A 23,570-nucleotide genomic window follows, 5' to 3' on the forward strand; every position below is an offset into this window, starting at 1 on the left:
GAACTCATTTGATGGCAAAATTTAACCAGAAATAACATGAAACTATTTGTAATTTCTCTTTTTCCACTTAGTATGACTTCTTATTTAATACTGATGTTTTAACTGTAGGCTGCAGATCCAAAATCTTGATGGAGTGTTGTCACCCTTCTATAAATCCCCAGAATTTTGAATTCAAACACATCTAACTCCAAGAATTTTGGAGGGATAATGAACCTGTATTACTTTTGCTATATTACAGATGAGCAAACAGAATTTCTCAGAGGTTAAGTATTTGCCAGAGATCCCCCTGTGGGATTTCTGCAAGTTGAGTGCTAGAAATTGAATACAGCCCTATCTGATTTGAAAGCTTGTACTCTTTTCTTTTCATATCATGCATTCTCTCTTAACTTTGATAAATAACAAGTTAAAGAAAAAGCAAACTAGTGGGGCGTAGTGGCTCATGCCTGTAATTCTAGCTACTCAGGAAACTGAGATCTGAAGATCAGTTTTAAGTCAGCCCAAGAAAACCTTGGAGACTCTTATCTCCAATTAGCCAGCAAAAAGCCAAAAGTGAAGCTATAGTTCAAGTGAAAGCACACCATGCTTGAGTGAAAAAAGCTAAGGGAGAGCACAAAATCTTAAGTTCAAGCCCCAGTAATGGCACAAAAAAAAAAGATAACCATACAATTTTTTAAATTAATTTATTTATTTTTGGTCAGTCATGAGGCTTGAACTCAAGAAGGCCTGGGTGGTAAGCCGGGCGCTGGTGGCTCACGCCTGTAATCCTAGCTACTCAGGAGGCTGAGATCTGAGGATCGCGGTTCAAAGCCAGCCCGGGCAGGAGAGACCGTGAGACTCCTATCTCCAATAAACCACCAGAAAACTGGAAGTGGCGCTGTAGCTCAAGTGGTAGAGCGCTCGCCTTGAGCTGAAGAGCTGAGGGACAGCGCCCAGGCCCAGAGTTCAAGCCCCACGACTGACAAAAAAAAAAAAAAAAAGAAGGCCTGGGTGGTTCCTGAGTTTTTTCACTCAATTGTAGCACCCTACCACTTTGAGCTACAGCTCTACTTCTGGTTTTCTAGCAGTTAAATGGAGATAAGAGTCTCACAGATTTTCCTGTCTGAGCTGGCTGTGAACCTCAATCCTCAGAACCCAGTCTACTGAGCTAGGAGTATTACAGGCATGAGCCCCCAAAAAACACCTGACAAAACTTGTTCTTGGGGCTGGGAAGGTGGCTCAGTGGTAGAATGCTTGCCTTGCATGCATGAGGCCCTAGGTTCTATTCCTCAGCACCACATAAGCAGAAAAGCTGGAAGTGGGACTAATGCTCAAGTGGTAGAGTGCTAGCCTTCAGCTGAAGAGCTGAGGGACAGCGCCCAGGCCCAGAGTTCAGGCCCCACAACTAACCCAAAAAACAACAACAACAACAACAAAACTTGTTCTTTTTCCATGGTAAGGCAGTAACCTTGGAAATCTTCTAATTTGTATTTTTAATTTAGTCAACGTAACTCTAAAAAGGCATATTCTGCAAATTCAATTTTAAATATCAAACTGGTAACAGTTTTATTTATTAACTACAAGAAATTATTTGAATTTAGCAATTCAGAATGTGCCAAGTAAATTATATGGTAGCAATTTGTGACAATAAAACCTGTCAGCATCAAAATTTTAACCACTACATGCAATATTTAAAGGGCATCAGCATATAATTTTTCCATCCATAAAATAGTTGTGAAAACATAACACATGGGAAAATGCTCTGCAGCTACATATCATTTGATCTTTAGTTAACTGGACTACACACCTCTCCAAACCAGTAAGTTCTGTAGAAAATTAAGATTATTTATAGAGTTAGCCCTGGGGTTTGAACTAGGTTCAGTACTTCAGGGAGAAAATGGAGCAAGCCAAAGTGAGACCTCTAAATTTAAGTCCAGCAACATCCCAAAGTGATGAAATACCTTATTCCACATCAGAACCACAGTACTTGAGATTCTTCATCTCCTAGGTTTTCATTACAATCTGCATGCCCTATTTATTCTCTATGTCTATTATATTTGAATAGTTCCTCTCTCTCTTCTAGGAATGCTCCTAGTTTCTGCTCTCTATGTACACTTTCATACCAGTTTCATGCCTTTTGATGCACACTCCCATACTCTCACCATTATTCTAAGGACATGTACATTGGTTACATATCAACATAATCAAACAAATTCTCTTCAAAAACTATGTCAATGGCCAGGCACCGGTAGCTCAAGCCTATAATCCTAGCTACCCAGAATACTGAGACCTGAGGATCTCAGTTCAAAGCCAACCTGGCAGGAAAGTCCATGAGACTCTTATCTCCAATAAACCACCAGAAAACTGGAAGTGGCGCTGTGGCTCAAGTGGTACAGCGCTCACCTTGAGCTAAAGAGCTGAGAGAACAGCGCTCAGGCCCAGAGTTCAAGCCCCATGACCCAAAAAAAAAAAAAAAAAATTTTATCAATGCCAGGCAATCTAATGGTCTACTTCTATTCACTGGTACTCCAATCCATTTCAAATCTCTGTATTTCATAAAGAGCAATCAACAAGTAGCTCTGGAAATTTTACAATGGAAAAGCTACTAAACTACAAGAATATAATGAAAACTAAGCCAGGCACCGGTGGCTCACGCCTGCAATCCTAGCTACTCAGGAGGCTGAGATCTGAGGATCGAGGTTCAAAGCCAGCCTGGGCAGGAAAGTCCGTGAAACTTTTTTCTCCAATAAATCATTAGAAAACCGGATGTGGCGCTGTAGCTCAAGTGATAGAGCCCTCGCTTTGAGCTGAAGAGCTGAGGGACAGCACGCAGGCCCAGAGTTCAAGCCCATGACTAACAACAACAACAACAAAAGAATACAATGAAAACTAAAGGTAGATGAAGTTGAGGTTATTTTTCTTAAGCATCTTTGGCAGGCAGGTGCAGGTGGCTAATGCCTGTAATCCTGGCTACTCTGGAAGCTGAGATCTAAGGAACAAGGTTCAAAGCCAACCCAGGCAGGAAAGCCCATGAGACTCTTATCTCCAATTTACCACCAGAAAACCAGAAGTGGTACTGTGGCTCAAGTGCTAGCCTTGAGCAAAAAGAGCTCCAAGACAGCGTTCAAGCCCTGAATTCAAGACTGACAAAAAAAAGAAAGAGAAAAAAAAAAAAAAAGAATCTTTGGGAAATGTGTAGGAAAAGAAAAAAATAAAAATTTACAAGGAAGCACATGCCAACAACATGATAAAGAAAAGACAATACTGGGGGCTGGAATATAGCTCAGTGGCAAAGCACTTGCCTAGCAAATATCCTAGGTGTGATCCCCCAGTACCAAATAAATAAATAAATAAATAAAAATAAAAAAATGTTGCCAGGTGTCAGGGTTTACAGGCTCATGTCTATAATCCTAGCTACTCAGGAAGCTGAGATCTAAAGAACAATTCAAAGCCAGACGTGGCAGAAGAGTCTGTGAGACGCTTATCTCCAATTAATCACCAGAAAACCAGAAGTGATGCTATGACTCAAAGTGGTGGAGCACTAAACTTGAGCAAAAAAGCTCAGGGACAGTGCCCAAGGCCTGAGTTCAAGCCCCATGACTGACTCCCAAAAAAAGACAATACTAGGTACCTGTGAGTATAGCTCAGTAGTAGGGCAAAGATGACTGAGATTGTACAGTGGGGTAGTTAGAAAAAGTATAAACTAGGCCCAGACAATAGGGGATGTGGATGCACAAGGAAAAACAAGACTTTCAAAAGGAACTAAAATAAACTGTTGAGGGATTCCATTTACAGTTAACCATAAGTAGCTGTAGTAGTTGAATTCAGAAAGACAGAAAGCAAAGTAGTGATTGCTGGACTGGGAGGAAAGAAAAATAAGTAGTCAGTGTTAAATGGGCCAGAGTTTCAGTTTTGGAAGATAAAAGTTTGGAGACCGGTGGCAGTGATATGTAAAGCAACAGAGAATATACTTAAAATGAAGGTGAGAGCGAAAATATAAAGTTCTGTAGATTTACCACTATAAAAGAAACTGTAGGTTGGGGATATTGTTTCATAATAAGTGCACTTGCATCAAAAAAGGGAAAAGCCAAGTACCAGTAACTTATACCTGTAATGCTACTCAGGAGGCTAATATCTGAGAATTGTAGTTTGAAGCCAGCCTGGGCAGTGAAATCCATGAGATTCATCTCCAATTAACCACCAGAAAATCAGAAGTGGATATGTAGCTCAAAGTGGTAGAGTGCTAGCCTTGAGCAAAAGAGCTCATAGACAACACCCAGTCCCTGAGTTCAAATCCCACAACCAACAACCACAACAAAAAATCTAAAACGGAGCTGTGACTCAACTGACAGAGTGCTAGCCTTGTGCAAAAAAAGCTCAGGACAGATTCAGGCCCTGAGTCCAAGCCCTAGAAGTAGCACACACACACGCACGAACGCACGCACGCACACACGCACGCACGCACGCACGCACGCACGCACGCACGCACGCACGCACAGGAGGCTGGTTGAGTGAAATTCCAAGTTTTACCTTTAGTGATAAATTAGAGGGCTGCTTTCTGCTTTCTAACACTATACAGAGTAAATCTTATTATTTTATCAAACTCAGCCTTCAAATACTGCTCCTTTATCCTCAGATGTTTTTTTCTCCAGGTTAAATGTCTCCTGCAAAAATTTTATCTGAGATGGGCACCAGTGGCTCTTGCTTGTAATTGTAGCTACTCAGCAGAGCATGATCTGGAGATTAAGATCTGGAGGAGGGAGCAAGGTTCAAAGCCAGCTTATGCAGAAAAATTAGCCTGCAAAATAACCAGCACACACACACAAAAAGGCCTGGCACCAGTAGCCCACACCTGTATTCCTAGCTAGAAGGTTGAGATCTGAGGATTGCAGCTGGAAACTAACCTAAACAGTAAAGTTGCATGTAATTCTTTTTTTTTTTTTTTTTTTTTGCTGGTCATGGGGCTTGAACTCTGGGCCTGGGCTGTCCCTCAGCTCTTCAGCTCAAGGTTAGCACTCTACCACTTGAGCCACAGCACCACTGCCAGTTTTTTCTGCTTATGTGGTGCTGAGGAATTGAACCAGGGCCTCATGCATGCACGGCAAGCACTCTACCACTGAGCCACCTTCCCAGTCCCGCATGAAATTCTTATGTCCAATTAACAAACAGCAAAAATGCCAGAGTGGAGGCATGGCTCAAGTGGTAGAGCATAAGCTGTGGACAAGGCCCTGAGTTCAAGTCCCTGTACCGCGCGCGCGCGTGCGCGCACACACACACACGCGCACACACACACACACACGCGCACACACACACACACACACACACACAAACCTATTTGTGTATTTTTCAGCACTTCATCCTGTTTCACCCTTTCCTCCCAGTCTCCTACTCCTCCACAGGCTTGTAGAGGGCAGAGAACATTTTACATACCTAAATCAACAGAGTCTGGCACCAATTAGATGCATTAAATACTTGTGGATTGAAAATACTGTCTGTAAGGGCTATTAATAATACAGCCCACAAGACCTCCATCACAGCCAAATCCTGGCAACGCTGGCTGTGACACTATTCCTTGAGCCTGCATCAAGGACTTACCGAGGTTTGCAAGGCTAAGATCGCTTTCCTCAAGATTAAAACACAGAGGACAGGGTGACAGAAGCAACACACACTCAAGGCAATCATTTTTCCTAATTATCTTCTAAGATGGCCCGGGAAAACCAAATGACAGGCCTCGCTGCTAAAGGAAGACAAGGCAATAAAAAAACAGATTCCGCGGAGGTGGGAGTTTGGGGGGAGATTCGGGTGCCGACGCGAAGGACTTGAAGGGCCACGGGACGCAGGGCCCAAAGCCCAAAACCGTCCTTCTCCAGTCGGAACTGTGGCGACGGGAGTGATCACGAGCGACCTCCCGGGACGCCGAGGGTGGAACGAGCGAGAACTAGCGGATGCTCCCGCCCGGTCCTGACAGGCCTTCATCAGTTCCCCTCCCCGCCCAAGTCGGCGCAGCCCAAAAGGAGGCGCGGCCCATCATCAGCTTACCTTTTGCCTCTCCTTCTTCAGGCTTTCGGACTCTTCCAGGGGTGCTTCCAGCTCCATAATGTCCCCCCACAGGAGTTTCCCAGGCATTACGGGGTGCCACTAGCCTCCCACCCGGCGCGGTGGGCACTACCACCCACCGGCGGCGACAGCGTGAAAGGAAGCGGGGGTAGGGCGGCCGCCCAGCCAGGCTCGTGCGTCACTTCCGGGAAACGCGCCGTAGGGCGGGAGAAAATAATCCCGATACTTTCGCTTTACGCTCTACCCAGCTCGCAACCTCCCAACCAAAGACTGTGAGAAGACTCCAATGCCCCGCCCTTTTTCTGAAGTGATTGGCTTCTAGAATAAAACCGTGGCCAATCGCCATAAAGGATGCGCGTACTGATTAGAATGAAGGATTCGGTTTCACTCCCTTCTTTTCTATCCCCCCACCCCCCACCCTCCACCCCTCGGAACAGTTTTCCTTAGCGTTCCGGGAGAACCTCCAAGGTTTCCCAGTATGCACCGCGGAGGCTGAGAAGCCACCACCTCCTCCACCATATACTCCCCACCACCACGGGTAGTGGGGGGGGGGGGGAAGTTGGAGAGGGGAGGGGGAGAGCCCGGCGTCTGGCACGTGGGTACTGAGGTGGGTGGGAGCGCCACGCGCAGCCTCGCCATTCGCGGCCGGAAGCTGCAGCCTCCGCCCCGCCCATTTGTGAGGGGCGGGGGGAGAGGCGTTAACGCTCAACGGCTGCGCGCGTGGCCGACGGCCTGGCGTTGAGGCTCGGTGGGGTAGGAGCGGGTCCGGCGGGCGTGAGGTTGGCGGCGAGGAGCGGCTAGGCGCTGGGCACAGGATTGCGGGCGCAGCGTTAGGCCTTGGTTCGTTTGCGTGAGAGTCTTCCTTCTCGTCTGCCATACGTGGAAGTCTGAAGTCACACAATGGGTCGGAGCCCCGTCAGGACTGGCGAATCCTGCTCCCGAATGGATCTCAGCCACGCTGGCCTGAGAGCTGCTGTGGGAAGAGGCTTTCGGGAAGCAATGGGTCGGGAAAGCGCCGAGACCCCCAGAGGGAGACAGCCGCGAGCCCCAGGTGTTCGGCAGACGGCGTGATGGCCACAGATCCCATATCATGGATGGTTTTTCTTGGCCGCAGGATGGGGATGAGCTTGCCCCTGAATCGTACGAATTGCACCAAGGATAACTTCGTTAGCATTTCCTTTTTTGGACTGTCATTCTAAGACGCACTTTCTGAACTCTTCAGAAATACAGCCCAGCTACTCCTGAGTACCGAATCAGAAGTTCTGGCCTCTGGAACTCGCCACCCGAGCAGAATTACAAAGGCTTCCGCGAATACCGAATGGCTAAAACCACCTTACAGAGGCGACTGCTTGAGGCTTTGTGCAGCATTGTGCACCGGGTCCAAGTCAGGGCTGGATTGTTGGAATGTAACTTCGGTACCCCCAACGCAAGGAGTGTTCAGATAATGATTTTTTTTTAAGCATCTTTCTCCCCTAGGTAATGAGAGTAAAGCTTCTCTACATTTCTGCTTTTCTAAATCCTTTTGCCTCATCCCCAAGCCCATCCTAAGTCTAGCATGTTTTTGCCCTGCAAGAAGATTGATGTGCACAGAAACACCGACGAAACGGGGCGAAGAATAAAAGACCCCGATGCTCTCTTTGGTTAAACGTGGATAGAGTTAAAAGTTTTGGCTCCTCAGGACTCTTTTTGGTATCTACATGTATGCCAAAGCTAACAGCAAGTCTGAAAAAGGACTGTCCTATTCACAAGTGCCAATAGTGTCTTTTGAATGGCCTGTGACTAGCAACGCTGGGACATATGCTTCCTTTCTGAGCCTTTGGCCTCGGTGCTAGGTGGAAAGGGCATGGAAATCTTTGCCCAAGGAGCGGCTTACTTGGAAAATACTTGGTGCTATACCATGTTCTCAATAGCCAACTTGCTCAGTCAACTAGAAAATACAAGAACAGGGATTTAAAAAAAAAATCTTGGACTAAGGGGAAGATGACTTATCATGGATGAATAATTTAAAAAATAATTCAAAATATCATGAACTCTAGGTTCTAGGCATTCTCCTGCCTCAGCTTCCTGCGTTTTCCATGCATGCACCACAATGGCAAGCTCCAAATTATTAGAACATTTTTATTTTCTGGCTATCTTCACAGATATAATTTCTTTGGCCTATTATCCTATTTACCCATGAGGTTGAGATCTGAGGATCATGGTTCAAAGCCAGCCCAAACGGGGAGGACTGAGACTCCTATCTCCCAATTGCCACAAAAAAGCCAAAAGTGGAGTTGTGGCTCAGCTGGTAGAACACTAGACTAGCCTTGAACAAAATAATTCTCACACACAGCCCCCAGGTCCTGATGAGTTCAAGCCCCACGACCAGCACCCCCCCATAAAAAAAAGTGCTTTATATGCTAGTCTCATTTCTAAATTTCTATAAAGTTCCTTGTCTTGTCTTAGTCCTTACTTTATTAAACTGACTTTTAGGATATAAAAACAAGATGAACTTTCTAAATAACTTGTCTCTGGTTATTTTTGAAACTAAAGACTACATTTTAATTTTTCTCCATAGAAAGTAGAAAGGTAAAAGCCATTTTTATACTGCATTTTGCATCTGCATGTCAAACTTTGGTGATGAGGAACTGAACCATTTTAAATGTTATGATAGGGAAATAATTTAAACAGCAGCTATAAATTGAGACACTGGAAATAAGATTGAGTGAAGAGAGTGTAAATTGAGTGTAAATAGGAAGAATTCAAGGGAAGAGAGTAACACTGCCACTGTTAGCTAGGTAACCTTGGCCAATTCAACTTTAAAATCTTGGTATTAGAGAAGCAATAGTACCACTGGTGCAGCAAATTGGGAAGATGAGCCGATAGCACGGAACTAAAGAAATTGGGGTATAGAGATGTTCACACCAGCTGGAGGCTTTCACAGCATTGGAAAAGAGACATTTTTAAACATACTTATCACGTGTCCCTTTATGTATGTACCTTTTAATTCAAAACATTTTTGGTGCGATAGGGTTTGAACTCAGGGCCTTGTACTTGCTAGGCTTGTTCTCTATTCCTTCAGCCACATATCTCATCCTGTTATTCCTTTAGTTAAGTCATACGTATGTTTTGAATCCAGCTGTAAGAGTGAAAGCTTCAGTCATATCAGTTATCCCAGAAGAGGGCACTATTACCCATTACAGAAACTGCTTCTGATGAAGGGAAAATGTTTAGATTTCAAAAGGAAGAAAGCTATGTGAATGGCTAGTGGTGTGTCTTGGATACTCCCTTCTTGCTTGATATCTCTCTTTCCCATCCTGCTAGGCAACCTCCTATCTTCTCTATTCTCACATAACTGTATGAGGTGGCAAAGCACAGTGCTTCAGTCTTTTCCATTGTTTTTGTTCCTGAGGGATGTGACATTTTGTAACATTTTTGTCTGCTAAATTGCATTTAGTAAATTGCATTTAGTGATAATTGATTCATGACCATCTATGAGTAAAATACACATATAGCCTTACAATACCTGAGCATGGATTACATTTTTGAGCTGGTATATTTTCAATGACTGGCAAAGAAAATATTTTAATTAACCAGGAGTTGGGTGAAGAAATTGCAGTTTGTGAATATTGTAGAGTGTCAAGTTACTTTCTGAGAAATTCCTACAGTCTGAGAAGATACGCATCACTGAGGATGTTACCTCACATTACATGAATGCCTATAATGTCTAAGCCCACATGTCAGATTGTATTCCTTTTTATAGAAAAAATAGCTAAATATTTGTTAGCTAAAGACAAAACTTTTCCCAGATATTTCTGGAAAGTATTTTCTTTAATCTTACCTAAGGAATGAATCTGTAATGGAATGATTCCAGATGTGACAGAAACGGACTGAATTCAGCTATGTAACTACCAGGCAAGTTTTGTGACAATATACCTACAAATACACGTAGAACTTTTGATACATTATCCCCAAACTTAAAGAATATGGTCAGGCTGACATCATTACTATTTCCCTTTTACCATAGAAGTTTGGTAACTTGCTTCATCATACAGCTACTAAAGGTTAGAAATGGGATTCAAATTTATGTCTCCAAAGCTCAGATCATCAACCTGCCTTGAAAGAACAGTTTTCTCTTTGTAGAATAGAGATAGAGCCAGGTGCTGGTGGCTCATACCTGTAATCCTAGCTACTCAAAAGGCTGAGACCTGAAGACTGTACTAGTTTGAAGCAAGCCCAGATAGAAAAGCCTGGTTAACTTCCAATTAAACAGCAAAAGCCTAAGTGGAGGTATGGTTCAAGTGGCAAGAGTACAAGCCTTGAGGGGAAAAGTTCAAACCCCAGTACTAGTACAGGAGAGAGACACACACAGAATAAATAGGCTATAATAGAAAAGAAATTTGAGATTTGAGACTTAGTGGTACACACCTGTGATAGGCACTTCTAGGAAGGTGGAAGAGGATGGAGAATTCAAGCCCAGCCTCGCCTACATAGCAAGACTAAAATAATAGAATATTAACTGGGTTCTGGTGGCTCATGCCTATATTCCTACCTACTTAGGAAGCTCAGATCTAAAGATCTTAGTCTGAAGCCAGCCTGGACAAGAAAGTCCAGGAGAGTCTTATCTCCAACTAACCACCAAAAAGCCAGAAGTGGAGCTGTGGTTCAATTGGTAGAGTGCTAGCCTTTGAGCACAAAAGCTCAGTAACAGCCCCAGACCCTAAGTTCAAGTTTTAAGACTGGTACAAAAAAAAAAAAAAAAGTCAAGTGAGAGCACACAACTCAAGTTTTAAGCCAGTACCGGTACACACACAATTTAAAAACAAGAAAATAACCATAAAGAGCAAGTCAAGAGATGGTCCCTGTTGGCTCCCACCTGTAATTCTAGCTATTCAGAGGTCTGAGCCCTAAAAGCCTGTGCAGAAAAGTTCACTAGACCATCTCCAAAATAATTAGCAAAAAAGCATTGCTGAAGACATAGAGCAACAGTCTATGTAGTTCAAGGCCTTAAGTTCAAACTTTAGTAAAACAAAAAGCATCAAGAACTAAGGTTCCTTAGAACACTACAGAGGCTATGGGGAGGGGATGTAAACCACCTATTTTAAGAAAATAATCTCTGAAACAATTTAGTAGCATCTATTTCCATTAGTATTTGTGATTATATTAATTTTATAGAAGGAAGTCAAATCTTTTGTTCTCATAATAGGCTTCACTTAATACAGCTAAATGCAGAGTGCCAAAATTCACCCAGTATTTTTTTTGGGGGGGTCCGGTCGTGGGGCCTGAACTCTGGGCCTGGGCGCTGTCCCTCAGCTCTTCAGCTTAAGGCTAGCGCTCTACCATTAGAGCCACAGCGCCATTTCCGGCTTTTTTCTTTTTGCTTATGTGGTGCTGAGGAATGGAACCCAGAGCCTCATGCATGCAAGTGCTCTACCACTGAACCACCTTCCCAGCCCCCTCCCCCCCCAGTATGTTTCTTTAGTACCTAGATGTGAGTAGAGCCGGAAATAATTTTGGATTCCTCACACATGAGGAGACTTGTTCCAGTTCAAAAACTTAAGATGAAACACAGTTGTTGTGCTCCTTTTTCAAAGACTGACAGGGATAGGTGAAGAAATGGAGAACTGGTAGCAATAACTGGGATTCTTTTTTTGGGGGGAGGGGGTGGGTCCAGTCGTGGGGCCTGAACTCTGGGTCTGGGCGCTGTCCCTCAGCTCTTCAGCTCAAGGTTAGCACTCTACCACTTGAGCCACAGAGCCACTTCCAGCTTCTTTTTTTTCTGCTTATGTAGTACTGAGGAATCGAACCCAGGGCCTCATGCATGCAAGGCAAGCGCTCTTCCACTGAGCCACCTTCCCAGCCCAATAACTGGGATTCTTTTGTTTGTTTGTTTTTTGGCCAGTTGTGGGGCTTGAACTCTGGGCCTGGGTGCTGTCCCTCAGCTCTTCAGCTCAAGAATAACGCTCTACCACTTGAGCCACAGCACCACTTCTGGCTTTTTCTGCTTATGTGGTACTGAGGAATCGAATTCAGGACCTCATGCATGCAAGACAAGCACTCTACCACTGAGCCACTTTCCCAGTCCCCAATAACTGGGATTCTTACATGAGCTAACTATAAGATCCTCACTGAATCTTAGAAGCATAAGACCTTAGCCTTGGAGCTGTGGCACCTGTAATCCTACTCAGGAAGCTCAGACCTGAGATCTAGGTTTGAAACCAGCAGACAAATCTGAGAAACTCTTCCAGCAAAAAGCTGGAAGTAGAGCTGTGGCTCAAGAGGTAGAACATCTGCCTTAAGCAATGAAAAAGTAAGGGACAGTGTCCAAAAAACACTGTGTTCAAGCCCTAGTACTGGCACCAAACACACACACACACACACATACACACACACACACACACGTGCACACACACACACACAGAATTCTTCAAAATACCTACTTTAGCCATTCTGTTTAGTGGGGGGAAAAAACTAAGATATAAAAGGATCACCAAACATCTGCTTGATTGCCCTTAATAATGAGAAACTCGCTGGGCGCTGGTAGCTCACGCCTGTAATCCTAGCTACTCAGGAGGCTGAGATCTGAGGTTCGGGGTTCAAAGCCAGCCCGGGTAGGAAAGTCCATGAGACTCTTATCTCCAATAAACCACTAGAGAACCAGAACTGGCACTGTGGCTCAAATGGTAGAGTGCTCGCCTTGAGCTGAAGAGCTGAGGGACAGCGCCCAGGCCCAGAGTTCAACCCCATGGCCGACCAAAAAAAAAGGAAACTCATTATTTTACAAAACCATCTGCTTCATCTTCAGATACTCAACAAACATCAAGTTCTTCATACAGAGTTGAAATCTTTCTCCAAACTTCCATTCACTGATGCTGATTCTGTAAGACCCTTTGAAAACATGCTTCTGCCTTTACCTCCCCACAAATCTTTTCTATGCCAGATTACTTCTCTTGGTACCTTGAGTAGGGCTGCAAATGTCCTTATGACCATAAATTTGGAAGGCCATGATAGACTAGACTGAACAGATTACATTGAAATCTAATAATGGAAAGAATGGTGTGACCACTGCTAAACAGAAGAGCAAATCTTGCTTCCCCTCTTATGCACACCCACAATGTTTGCATGTAGCTCCCAACAGTGCTGGGCTTCACTCTGGCCTTCATTATAATTAGGAAGAGCTGGAAAGACACTTTCCAATTAGTCAATTTTTCTTGAGATCTAAAACTTTGACAATCCTTAGCACACAGAAAAAAAAAATCCCTTCAACCATAAGTCAGCACCACCATCCTGACATCCTGAAACCAGTCTTGATTCCACATCCAGCCAAATTCAGGGTAACTTACCATCCACTTGATCTGAAAAGGCTGCCAGAAAAGATTCTGGAAAAGTTATTATATAGCTTTATGAGCAGAAATGGATGAAAATGTAAATGAATTGTTAAATGTTTGTCAGCTACCTTGAATCTTTTCTCTAAATCTCTTTAATTTTGAACTCCCTATTACACATCATCCAGCAACCATTCTTTCTAGCTCCATTATTTGATGTTTCACTGAAAGTCAGGCTATATATATAGGTAGAGCCTAAAATGTAGGAAGAACCAAACATCTACTGCAGCAGGAGTTGTAGACACTTCTCAATCATATTTGTGGCCATTTTGTTCATGTTCAAGCTGGTTGAAGAAAAGATCTGGCAGCAATGATTGGATAAAAGGAATTCTTACTGCAAAGTCACAAAAATAAATTTCTAATGTTAAAGATTTTTACCAATCCTTAACAGTTTTCTACATTTTTTGTTTAAATCTGGTGAGATTCAAATAACCTACAAACTCAGTATTAGTGCAGATAAAGTCACTTACCAACTCAATATTAGTGCAGATAAAGTCACTTACTCCTGGGTATTAAACTATGCATTTGAGAAACCAATAAATGAAAATTGAAAACGTTTAATTGGAAAAAAGACCCATGAATCCATGTTATTTTATTGCAATCTATAAACTAATAAGTTCCTAGTAAAATACAAAAAAAATGCTCTAAAATATCAAAAAGGAAAAAAGCCAGTTAGTAGAATGTGATAAGGTTAATAGTATATATGCTTGGCTTTGGAGGATTCTTATATATTCACTTAAAGAGCTCCATAGTAACACTGTACATTTTTAGAAAAAGTTTCCAAAATATAATTAAACATTTATGACTGGAGTTAGTTGTAGTAGGGAATTAGATGTGAGTGTCTGACTGTTCTTTGTGCCTTCAAATTTCTTCTGAAAATTCTGTCGTCTTTTAAATTCATCCAAACTGACTGAAATATTAGATGTCAGGCTCTGTGTCCTAGAGATATTAAAAATGAAAGAATTATTGTCTTCAAAAGGTACCTGGTATGCTATTCAAACTACTATAATTTTATTTTCTTTGGAGGTACTGGGAATTGAACTCAGGAACACACACTTGCTAGGCAAGTGTTCTACCACTTGAAGCATGTACCAGTTCTCATTCATTTACTTTGAAGGGCTTATATGATAAATGTAATTTGAAGGTCAAACTTAGTTAACCTTATGGCACATTTATCAATTAAACTAAGATACATTTATCAAATAACTTAACCTTCTAAAATATAAAGTGCTCTTTACATTTTAAAGACTACAGTATAGTATCTCAATATTTGACACTTTAAACAAGTTCTCAGATCCAATATCAAATTATACTCTAGCCAGAAAAAATGAATTCTCTGAAAAAATTTTCTATACATGCAAAGTGGCCAATATGTATATCTTGCTATATAATTTACTATTTTGAGAAGACGGAAAACTATTGCATTTTTCACATTGATAATGATCTTTTCCCAGGAACTGTAAACTCTGATCCCTATCTACCCACATGTCTTGCTTCAACCCATTCATGAAGCACGCATTCTACCATTGAGTTATACCTTAACACTGCTATTTATTTCATATAGTGGTACTAGGATTTGAACTCAGGGCTTTGAGATACCTAGTCCTTTTTGCTTTAGTTATTTTTCAAGCCAGCCTGGACTGCAATCCAGTTATGTAGAAGGCACATAACTGAGATTATAGGTGTGATCCACCAGGGATAACTTGCTTGTTAAAGATAGTGGGGATGGGCTTAGAATGTGGCTTAGTGTTAGAGTGCCACATAACAAAAGGCTGGAAGTGGCGCCGTGGCTCACGTGGTAGAGTGCTAGCCCTGAGAAAAAAAGCTCAGATACAGCTCAGAGACAGGCCCTGAATCAAGCCTCAGGACCTGGAAAAAAAAGAAGAAGGTAGTGGGGATGAAGCTATTACTAACTCAGACTGGAGTTAGTAACTCCAGTCATAAACAGATCAGACTGTCCTAAACTTTTCTTGAAACCCACCTCCTAAGTAGCTGGAACTACAAGCATGAGATACTGCACAGCCTTCACCTATCACTCTTATTTTCACATATATTTGAAAGTTATAAAGAATTTATGCTCAGTCTGGGAAGGTGGCTTCAGTGGTAGAGCGCTTGCCTTGCATGCCTGAGGCCCTGGGTTCGATTCCTCAGCACCATAGAAGCAAAAAGAAAAAAAAAAGCCAGAAGTGGCACTGTGGCTCAAGTGGTAGAGCACTAGCCTTGAGCTGAAGAGCTGAGGGACAGCGCCCAGGCCCAGAGTTCAGGCCCTACGACCGGACCCTCCCCCCCCCAAAAAAAAAAGAATTTACACTTTTTTTCTCAAGATCTACTTATTTACCTTGTTAGTAGGTTTCCTCAACTAAATAAATTCTAGGCTTCCTATAGGTACCAACTATATCCTGTTCATCTCTATTCCCCAAATCTTAGACATAACAATTATAGTATACAGTTGGTATTCAAATGTTATTTTGTCTGTCCTTGTCTACAGTAATTTTTAATAATTACACTTATAAGAATCTCAAGAAAGATATTTAAAAAGCAATTTTTTTTGTTCAGAGACTGGTACTTGAACTCGGTACTTTATACTTTGCTCCTTGGCTAGCACTCTACCAACAGAGCCATGCCTCCAAGCCCAATCCAAGCAATATTTAAAAAGGAATTTGCTCATTTTTCAATTGCACGTAATTTCCCTGATTTGTGGGGGGGGGGGGGGGAAGGGGGTTGGTTGTGGGGCCTGAACTCTGGGCCTGGGTGCTGTCCCTGAGCTCTTCACCTCAAAGCTAGTGCTCTACCACTTGAACCACAACGCCACTTCCAGCTTTTTTTTTCTGCTTATGTGTGAGGAATCAAACCCAGGGCCTCATGCATGCAAGACAAGCGCTCTACCACTGAGCCACCTTCCCAGCCCTAGAATGACTATTTTAAAAAACTGAGTAAATGTTCATGATAAGCTATTAAGAAAAATGCAAATTAGTAACAATGAGCCAAAATATACAGAGATCTATATATTCAGATTGAAGTGTTATAAATGAATCAAAGAAGAAAGGATTTTGAAAAAATAGGATCATTAAAGGCATTTAAAATTTTTGGTATTATTTTTCTGGGGGTGCTGGGAATTGAATCTAGAACCTCATGTCTGCATGTCCTCTACCACGAAGCTAAACCCCAGCCCTCAGTACTTCTGAAATGTCCTATTATGAACATATTACTCTTATAAATCTGAGTAAAGTTATTTAAGCAAGTTGATGGGAAAAACATTAGTGGAAAAGTGACATCTCTTTCTCAACCTGTATAAATTCAGAAATGCAAGTGAAAATTTCCAACCTTAACACTCAAAGTGCTTGGTTTTTAGAAAATGTTTTCTAATTTTAGAAATAATGAAAGATTTTTGGACAAATAAAATTTGGTTCACATTAAAAATTAACTCTATCCTAGTAGATGTGATCTGATTGTAACTTTAAATTATTCATAAAAGGGTGACAATTAGGGCTGGGGAGGTGGCTCAGTGGTAGAGTGCTTGCCTTGCATGCATGAGGCCCTGGGTTCGATTCCTCAGCACCACATAAGCAGGAAATAAAAAGCCGGAAGTGGCGCTGTGGCTCAAGTGGTAGAGCGCTAGCCTTGAGCTGAAGAGCTGAGGGACAGCGCCTAGGCCCAGAGTTCAGGCCCCACGACTGGACCAAAAAAAAAAAAAAAAAAAAAAAAAAGAAAAAAGGGTGACAATTTTTTTTTTTACCAGTAGTATATTCACAAGGGCAATTCACTATGCCCTTGAGTTTAAGTGCAACCTTGGGGGAGTGGCTAATTAGACATTTTAATGTGCACTTACCGTGGAGAATCTATTCCACTATCTCCTGCCATGCTATGGTTTTCTGTGCCTTCCAAGTGATTATGTTCATGCTGAATATCCTGAGCCAACACTGGCATATTGAAAAGTTCTAACTTTTGTGTGAAATGTTTTCTCAATTCCTGATTCTGAAGGCTCTGACTCCAGCTAATTCGTTTCTTTCCGGTGTCAGCAACAGAACCCTGAAGGGTTTCAGTGTCAGAACTAGTTTTCCTTGCACTATAGTAATCAAATAAACTATCAGTAGGTGTGGAAGACTGTATACATTTAGCAATGTTAGATTCTTCTTCAGAGTTAAAACTAATCCGGGTCCCTAAATTTAGGACACAGCTGTCATCAGAAAGATTAAGATTGGGGCTTTCACCTGGGTTTGTAAACAACCCAGTGGGTTTATAACATTCATTTCTTTTAAGCACCTCAGGCTCAATCCTACCTATTTTGCTACTATACTCATTCAGAGGTCTCTCAGCCATTTTTGGCTTTTCTAAATGATTCCACTTGCTTCCACCTGCAAAGGAATACTGAGTATGTCCAGGCAGCATTTGACACAAGTCATCATTCTCAGAAAAGTCATCCTCCTCTAGATATAATGAACTGCAGGCCCCATCATCATCCTCCACTTCATCAGGATACAAGACATGACCATCATCAGAAAGCCTTTCATTTTCTTGATTCGCAGTCTCCGTCTCCAGGATAAATGCCTTTCTCATTAGTTCTGAGTCTCTGTCCTGTCTCAAATGGCTCTCACCAACTGGGTAATCTAAGAGACCAAGGTTTTGAAATTGATGTGTTGTTTTGTTGATTTGTCTACAAGCAGAGGATGTCAGGTCTAAAGAGGAACCTTGTGATGGGAGGATAGTCTGTGTTTCTTTTCCCTCTCCTAATTTGTCAAAGTGGCTTTTCCTCAAGACTTCAGGGATTTCCTTGTTTTCTCCATTAGAGACATCACATCTCAACATGCTCTCTTTCACAGAACAGCAATGGCTGTCATTTTGTGAAGCACCACCTTGAGGGTAATTTAAGAGACTACCTCTGAAGTCATCACCAGGAGGCTGGACAGTAGAGTCAGTCATATAAGTGGACTCTGCTTTCTGTTTATCATAACATTGCTCAGCAGATGGCTGTTGGGCTTCATGATCAAAGATTCCTGAGGGATCTGATGACCTTGTCCTTTGGAAAGGCTTTTCCTTTGGTCCAGTCTGACTAGATTTCAGATGACTGGTCTTCTGAATGTAGTGCCCTGTGGTTATTGGGCTCCCTCGGAGAGACAAGCCTTGGAAAGGATTACTGATTCGCTTTTTGTAAATCAAGTGGGAACCTAGAACAGCTGGATTCTCGCCAGGTAGTTTCTGAACTTCTCCTTCATTGGGACTTTTAATGCCATAGGTAGGCTGGGCAGCAGGACACCTGGAGTGCTTTTCCAGTCTAATGCTTCCCTGGCTCCGGGCTTTATGTCTGCCCCTATGAGTATGGCCCTGCCTGCGAGGCTTTGCTGACCGACCCTGCCTCCTGGTAACTCCCTCTTTCAAAAGACATTTAGGTCTAGCTGTCAGCCTATCAGTGGAAGTACCCTGGCTATTACATTTTTTCTGTTCTTCATCTTTTTGCATTAGGAGGGTATGTTTGATTAAATTGTCAACAGTCAGCACAGGGTTAATTCTTTTGATTATCTCATGTTCAACATGTCGGGGAAGATTGTCCAAGTTATCTTCATCTCGGACAGGCCATTCTTCAGGAGGGAACTGTGCCGAGAAGCTGCTGTGCCCAGCTTTGGGCTTCTCCTTTCTGGATATACTGCGCCATAAGAAACCAAAGCCAAACTTTCTGCCTTTTTCTTTGTCTTTTGTGTATGGTAAAGATTTGGGGCTATCACAGATGTGAGTGTCTTGAGATGCTGAAACTTCCTGGTTCTGAACCAAAGGTACAGATTCCCCTGGACTTTTTTGGCCTTTTCTAGTCACTTCTGCAACACTTGTTGGGTCTTCAATGTCTTGAATGCACATGTCAGAAAAACACTGGCAGGAGGGACAATGGGAAATGGGGGCAGCCTTCTCTTTGGCCAACTCTGTACAGCTCTCCAAGTTCACCAGATAGGTCACAGAAGTAGGCACCAGACAGTCTTCTTTTGACAGAAGTATTCTCTTATCTTCCTGGCAACTTGTATTTGTGATGAAGTAAGTCTGAGGTGTAACTATGAAGTATCCTTCTCCAGTGTGATAAATCTTCCTTTCTTTAATCAGAGCTCCTAGCGTGGTGTATAGAATATCCTGGGGTGGAACTGCAATTCCTAAAACAAACAAGTATTTTACATCAACAGATTTTGAATAAGAAATAATTTAAGAAATACCAGGTGCTGATGACTCAAGCCTATAATCCTAGCTACTCAGGAGGCTGAAATCTAAGGATCATAGTTTGAAACCACTCCTGGCAGAAAAGTCTATGAGACTCTTATCGCCAATTAAACAACAAAAAGCTGTAAGTGGAAGTGTAGCTCAAGTGGTAAAACACCATCCAGAAGCAAAAAAAAAAGCTAATTGAGAGAGCTGAGGTCAAACCATTTGTTTGAGTGTAACACAATATTTGTAATTAAAATGCCAAAAATAATATTCATAATTTAATTAAACAATAGCTATGTAAGTTTTTCCCTAAAAAGATATATGATTAGGTTAGTGTTAGAAAAGGTTAGAAAAGAAAGCTGAGCCAGGCACTGGTGGCTCACACCTGTAATCCTAGCTACTCAGGAGGCTGAGATCTGAAGGTCATGGTTCAGAGCCAGCCCAGGCAGGAAACTCGGTAAGACTCTTATCACCAATAAACCAATAGAAAACCGGAAGTGGTGCGTGGCCCAAGTGGTAAAGCCCTCGCCTTGAGCTGAAGAGCGCAGGGAAAGCACCCAGACCCAGAGTTCAAGCCCCAACAACAAAAAAAGAAAGAAAAGAAATGAAAAGAAAAATCTGGATTTACTCAATTACAAATCCAGTTTGAACTTTTGAGGAATAGAGATGTGATTCACTGTTAGGGTACATGCCTCACAAGCATGAAGTCCTAGGTTCAAACTCTAGTATTGAAGAAAAAAAAAAAGGGTAAAATGTTGAAGAAAGTGTTTGCTTTCCAATACTGAACTTTGAACTCATATTTGCTAGAATGGTACTTAACTACTTGATTCATGCACCCCTGCCCTTTTTACTTTAGTTATTTTTCAGGTAGGGTATAGAGTTTTTTGCCCAGATCAGCCTGTATCTTACTTCTATTCATGCCTTCTGTGTAGCTGAGTTGACAAGAATGACAAGTGTGAGCCACCAACTCTGGCTTTCTTTTTGTTGAGATAGATTTTATTAAAAACTCTTCCGTCAAACTTTTTGCATTGAACCATGATCCTGCTGAGTAGGTGGGAATGCAGCTTAGGGGAAGTGTTTTTTGTTTGTTTATTCAGCAATACTAGGGTTTGAACTTAGGGTTTTGAGTTTGCAAAGCAGATACTACCTCAGAACCCACTTTTTCATATGCTAGTCCTGGGGCTTGAAGTCAGGGTCTGGGCATTGTCCCTGAGCTGCTTTTTGCTCAAGGCTTGCACTCTACCACTTAAGCCACAGCTCCACTTCCAGCTCTTTTGGTAGTATATTAGATAAGTCTCACAGACTTTCCTGCCTAGGCTGGCTTCAAATCTGAATCCCCAAATTTCAGCCTCCTTAGTAGCTACAATTATAGGTCTGAGCCCATGGTGCCCAACATCTCCAGAGTTTTTTGCCTGATTTTTCAAATATTTTTGCTCAGGTGGAACCATGATCCTATTTATGCTTTTCTGTGTAGTTAGGATGACAGGCATGTACCCACCACCATTGACTGAAAATGGACATTGCAAACCTTTTGCCCAAGCTAGCCTCAAACTTGGCTCCTCTTTATCTCAGCCTCCTAAGTTGCTAAGGTTACAGGCTTGAGTAAACTCAACTGGCTGGAAAGTATTATAGATAAGCAAATATGGAAAAATTTAAAAACCACTGTCTCATGACTTCAATTTTTTTTTTTTTTTTTTGCCAGTCCTAAGGCTTGAACCCAGGGCCTGGGCAATGTCCTTGAGCTTCTATGGCTCAAGGCTAGTGCTCTGCCATTTGAGCCACAGCGCCACTTCAGGCTTTTTTCTGTTTATGTGGTACTGAGAAATCAAGCCTGGAGCTTCATGTATGCTAGGCAAGCTCTCTTCCACCGAGCCACATTCCCAGCCAGACTTCACTTTTTCTAAGAAAAAGCAAAGAATATATAGAATGATCCCATTTGTTATAAAAGGGATATATGTAGAGATATACATACTTATTTAACATTTTATATATATTGTTCAAATACAATTTATTGGTGTGGAAGAGTGGTTCAAGTGGTGGAGTGCCTGCATAACGAGATCCAGGCCCTAAGTTTAAACTCTGCCCTACCCACAAAAAAATACAATTTATGATAGCATAAATAAGAACTACAAAAAAAAAACAAAAAACTTTCACCTCTAGGAAGCGGTAGTAGAAAATTGGGAATTAGGAAGAGAGGAAATTTTTCTTTCCTTTTTCACTCCATTTCTTAAAAGTCTTATTTATTGCCATAAACATTTATTTACTTTTGATGGGCTGGGAAGGTGGCTCAGTGGTAGAGCTCTTACCTTGCATGCCTGAGGCCCTGGGCTCCATTCCTCAGCACCACATAAACAAAAAGAAAAAAGATGGAAGTGGCGCTGTGGCTCAAGTGGTAGAGCGCTAGCCTTGAGCTGAAGAGCTGAGGGACAGCGCCCAGGCCCAGAATTCAGGCCCCACGACCAGACCCAAAAAAAAAATTTTTTTTACTTTTGAGAAGTTGATTTAGAAAGTAAGGGAAATAACCTTACCAAATCTCTTGAGGCAGGACTTTTTCTGGCAGTGTTCTGACATAAGACTCTGTAGAATTAAATATGGATACCATCTAGGGTATCTGTAACTAAGATTATAAACAGAAACCAAATGCATGAACTACAAAGAGAAAAAAAAAACAACTGCTTACCTGGATAATGCTTCATCAAATGCTCCAAAAGTGATTCCTGTGTTACTACAATCTGAGCTGCATTCATATCAGATATAGCACAGCAAACAACTTCAGCCAAGGGCACAAACTGAGACTGATCTATGGGGTTCATTTGCACGGGAAAAACATCACCTAAGTAGAGATTTTAAAAATGTAGGTGATAAATCTGACAATAAGAACTGTTGCAAACTAGGACAGTTATATAGACTAGAAGGTGGAATTGCTCTTCTTTCATCAGTCTTTATTCTGTCTGTTCAGATGACATGTACAATAGAAAAACTATGGAAGGAAAGGTTTACATTGTAGTCTCTACTTCTTTGAAATGTATAGCGTCTGTCACTACTCTCCAAGCAAGACAGTAAATTTCTATCTGAGAGAATTCAGGAGGTCAGGCATAGTTATACAGCTGTTCCGGTCTCTCAAAATATACACATTTTAGCCAGGTGCCAATGGCTCACCCCTGTAATCCTAGCTACTCAGGAGGCTGAGACCTGAGGATCGAGGTTCAAAGCCAGCCCAGGCAGAAAAGTCTGTGAGCCTCTTTATCTCCAATTGCCCACCAGAAAACCAGAAGTGGCACTGTGGCTCAAGTGGTAGAGCACTTGCCTTTAGTAGAAGAGCTCAGAGTCAGTGCATAGGTCCAGAGTTCAAGCCCCCTGTCCCACAAAAAACAAACAAACAAACACATTTTCATGGCAGCTATCTGACAAAGGAAAGAGGTGGCAATGCTGCTCCTGTACTTAAGATAAATAAAGTTATAAAAAGCTCAAGTAATGTCTCAAGGTTAAAAGCAAATAAAATAACCCAGCACCGATAACTCATACCTGTAATCCTAGCTCCTAAGGAGGCTGAGCTCTCAGGATTCAGCTTAAAGCCAGCTCAGTCAAAAAAAAAAGTCCATGTGACTCTCCCATTAATCAGCAAAAATATGGGAATGGCGGTGTGGCTCAAGCGGTAGAGCACCAGCCTTGAGAAAAAAAAAAAGTTGAGCAAGAAAGAGTATGAGATCCTGAGTTAAAGCCTCAGTACCAGGACTGGGAAGGTGGCTCAGTGCTTGCCTTGCATGCATGAGGCCCTGGGTTCAATTCCTCAGCACCACATAAGCAGAAAAAGCCAGAAGTGGCACTGTGGCTCAAGTGGTAGATTGCTCGCCTTGAGCTGAAGAGCTCGGGGGCAGTGCCCAGGCCCAGTTCAGGCCCAGGACTGGCAAAAAAAAAAAAAAGCCTCAGTACCAGCATAAAAATACAAATGAAGATTGGACTGGATGGATGGATAGACAGACAGATAGA

The 23,570-nt window shown here is 42.3% G+C and overlaps 2 protein-coding genes across 3 annotated transcripts in view; both read right to left on the reverse strand.

Annotated features, from left to right (window-relative positions):
• The window catches only part of Ddx50 (DExD-box helicase 50), a 45,738-nt gene extending 39,522 nt beyond the window's left edge, over positions 1–6,216 (reverse strand). The window contains exon 1 of one of the 2 annotated variants that reach the window (XM_070020960.1): positions 6,016–6,216. In XM_070020960.1, coding sequence (XP_069877061.1) covers positions 6,016–6,102 — 87 coding nt within the window. In that variant the 5' untranslated portion in view covers positions 6,103–6,216. Of the gene's footprint in view, positions 1–5,571; positions 5,669–6,015 lie in introns of those variants that run through there. The other variant, XM_070020961.1, reaches the window with a different exon arrangement.
• A 7,763-nt stretch (positions 6,217–13,979) lies between these two features.
• Stox1 (storkhead box 1) overlaps positions 13,980–23,570 on the reverse strand; it is a 54,247-nt gene continuing 44,656 nt past the window's right edge. The window contains exons 2-4 of the mRNA XM_070020964.1: positions 22,261–22,413; positions 17,227–19,531; positions 13,980–14,336 (exon numbers count right to left, since the gene is read on the reverse strand). Of these exons, the coding sequence (XP_069877065.1) occupies positions 14,189–14,336; positions 17,227–19,531; positions 22,261–22,413 (2,606 nt within the window). The 3' untranslated portion in view covers positions 13,980–14,188. The remainder of the gene's footprint in view (positions 14,337–17,226; positions 19,532–22,260; positions 22,414–23,570) is intronic.

Source organism: Dipodomys merriami, unplaced genomic scaffold, assembly GCF_024711535.1.
Source record: "Dipodomys merriami isolate MVZ:Mamm:240054 unplaced genomic scaffold, mDipMer1.0.p SCAF_14, whole genome shotgun sequence".
In the NCBI taxonomy this organism is placed as follows: Eukaryota; Metazoa; Chordata; class Mammalia; order Rodentia; family Heteromyidae; genus Dipodomys; species Dipodomys merriami.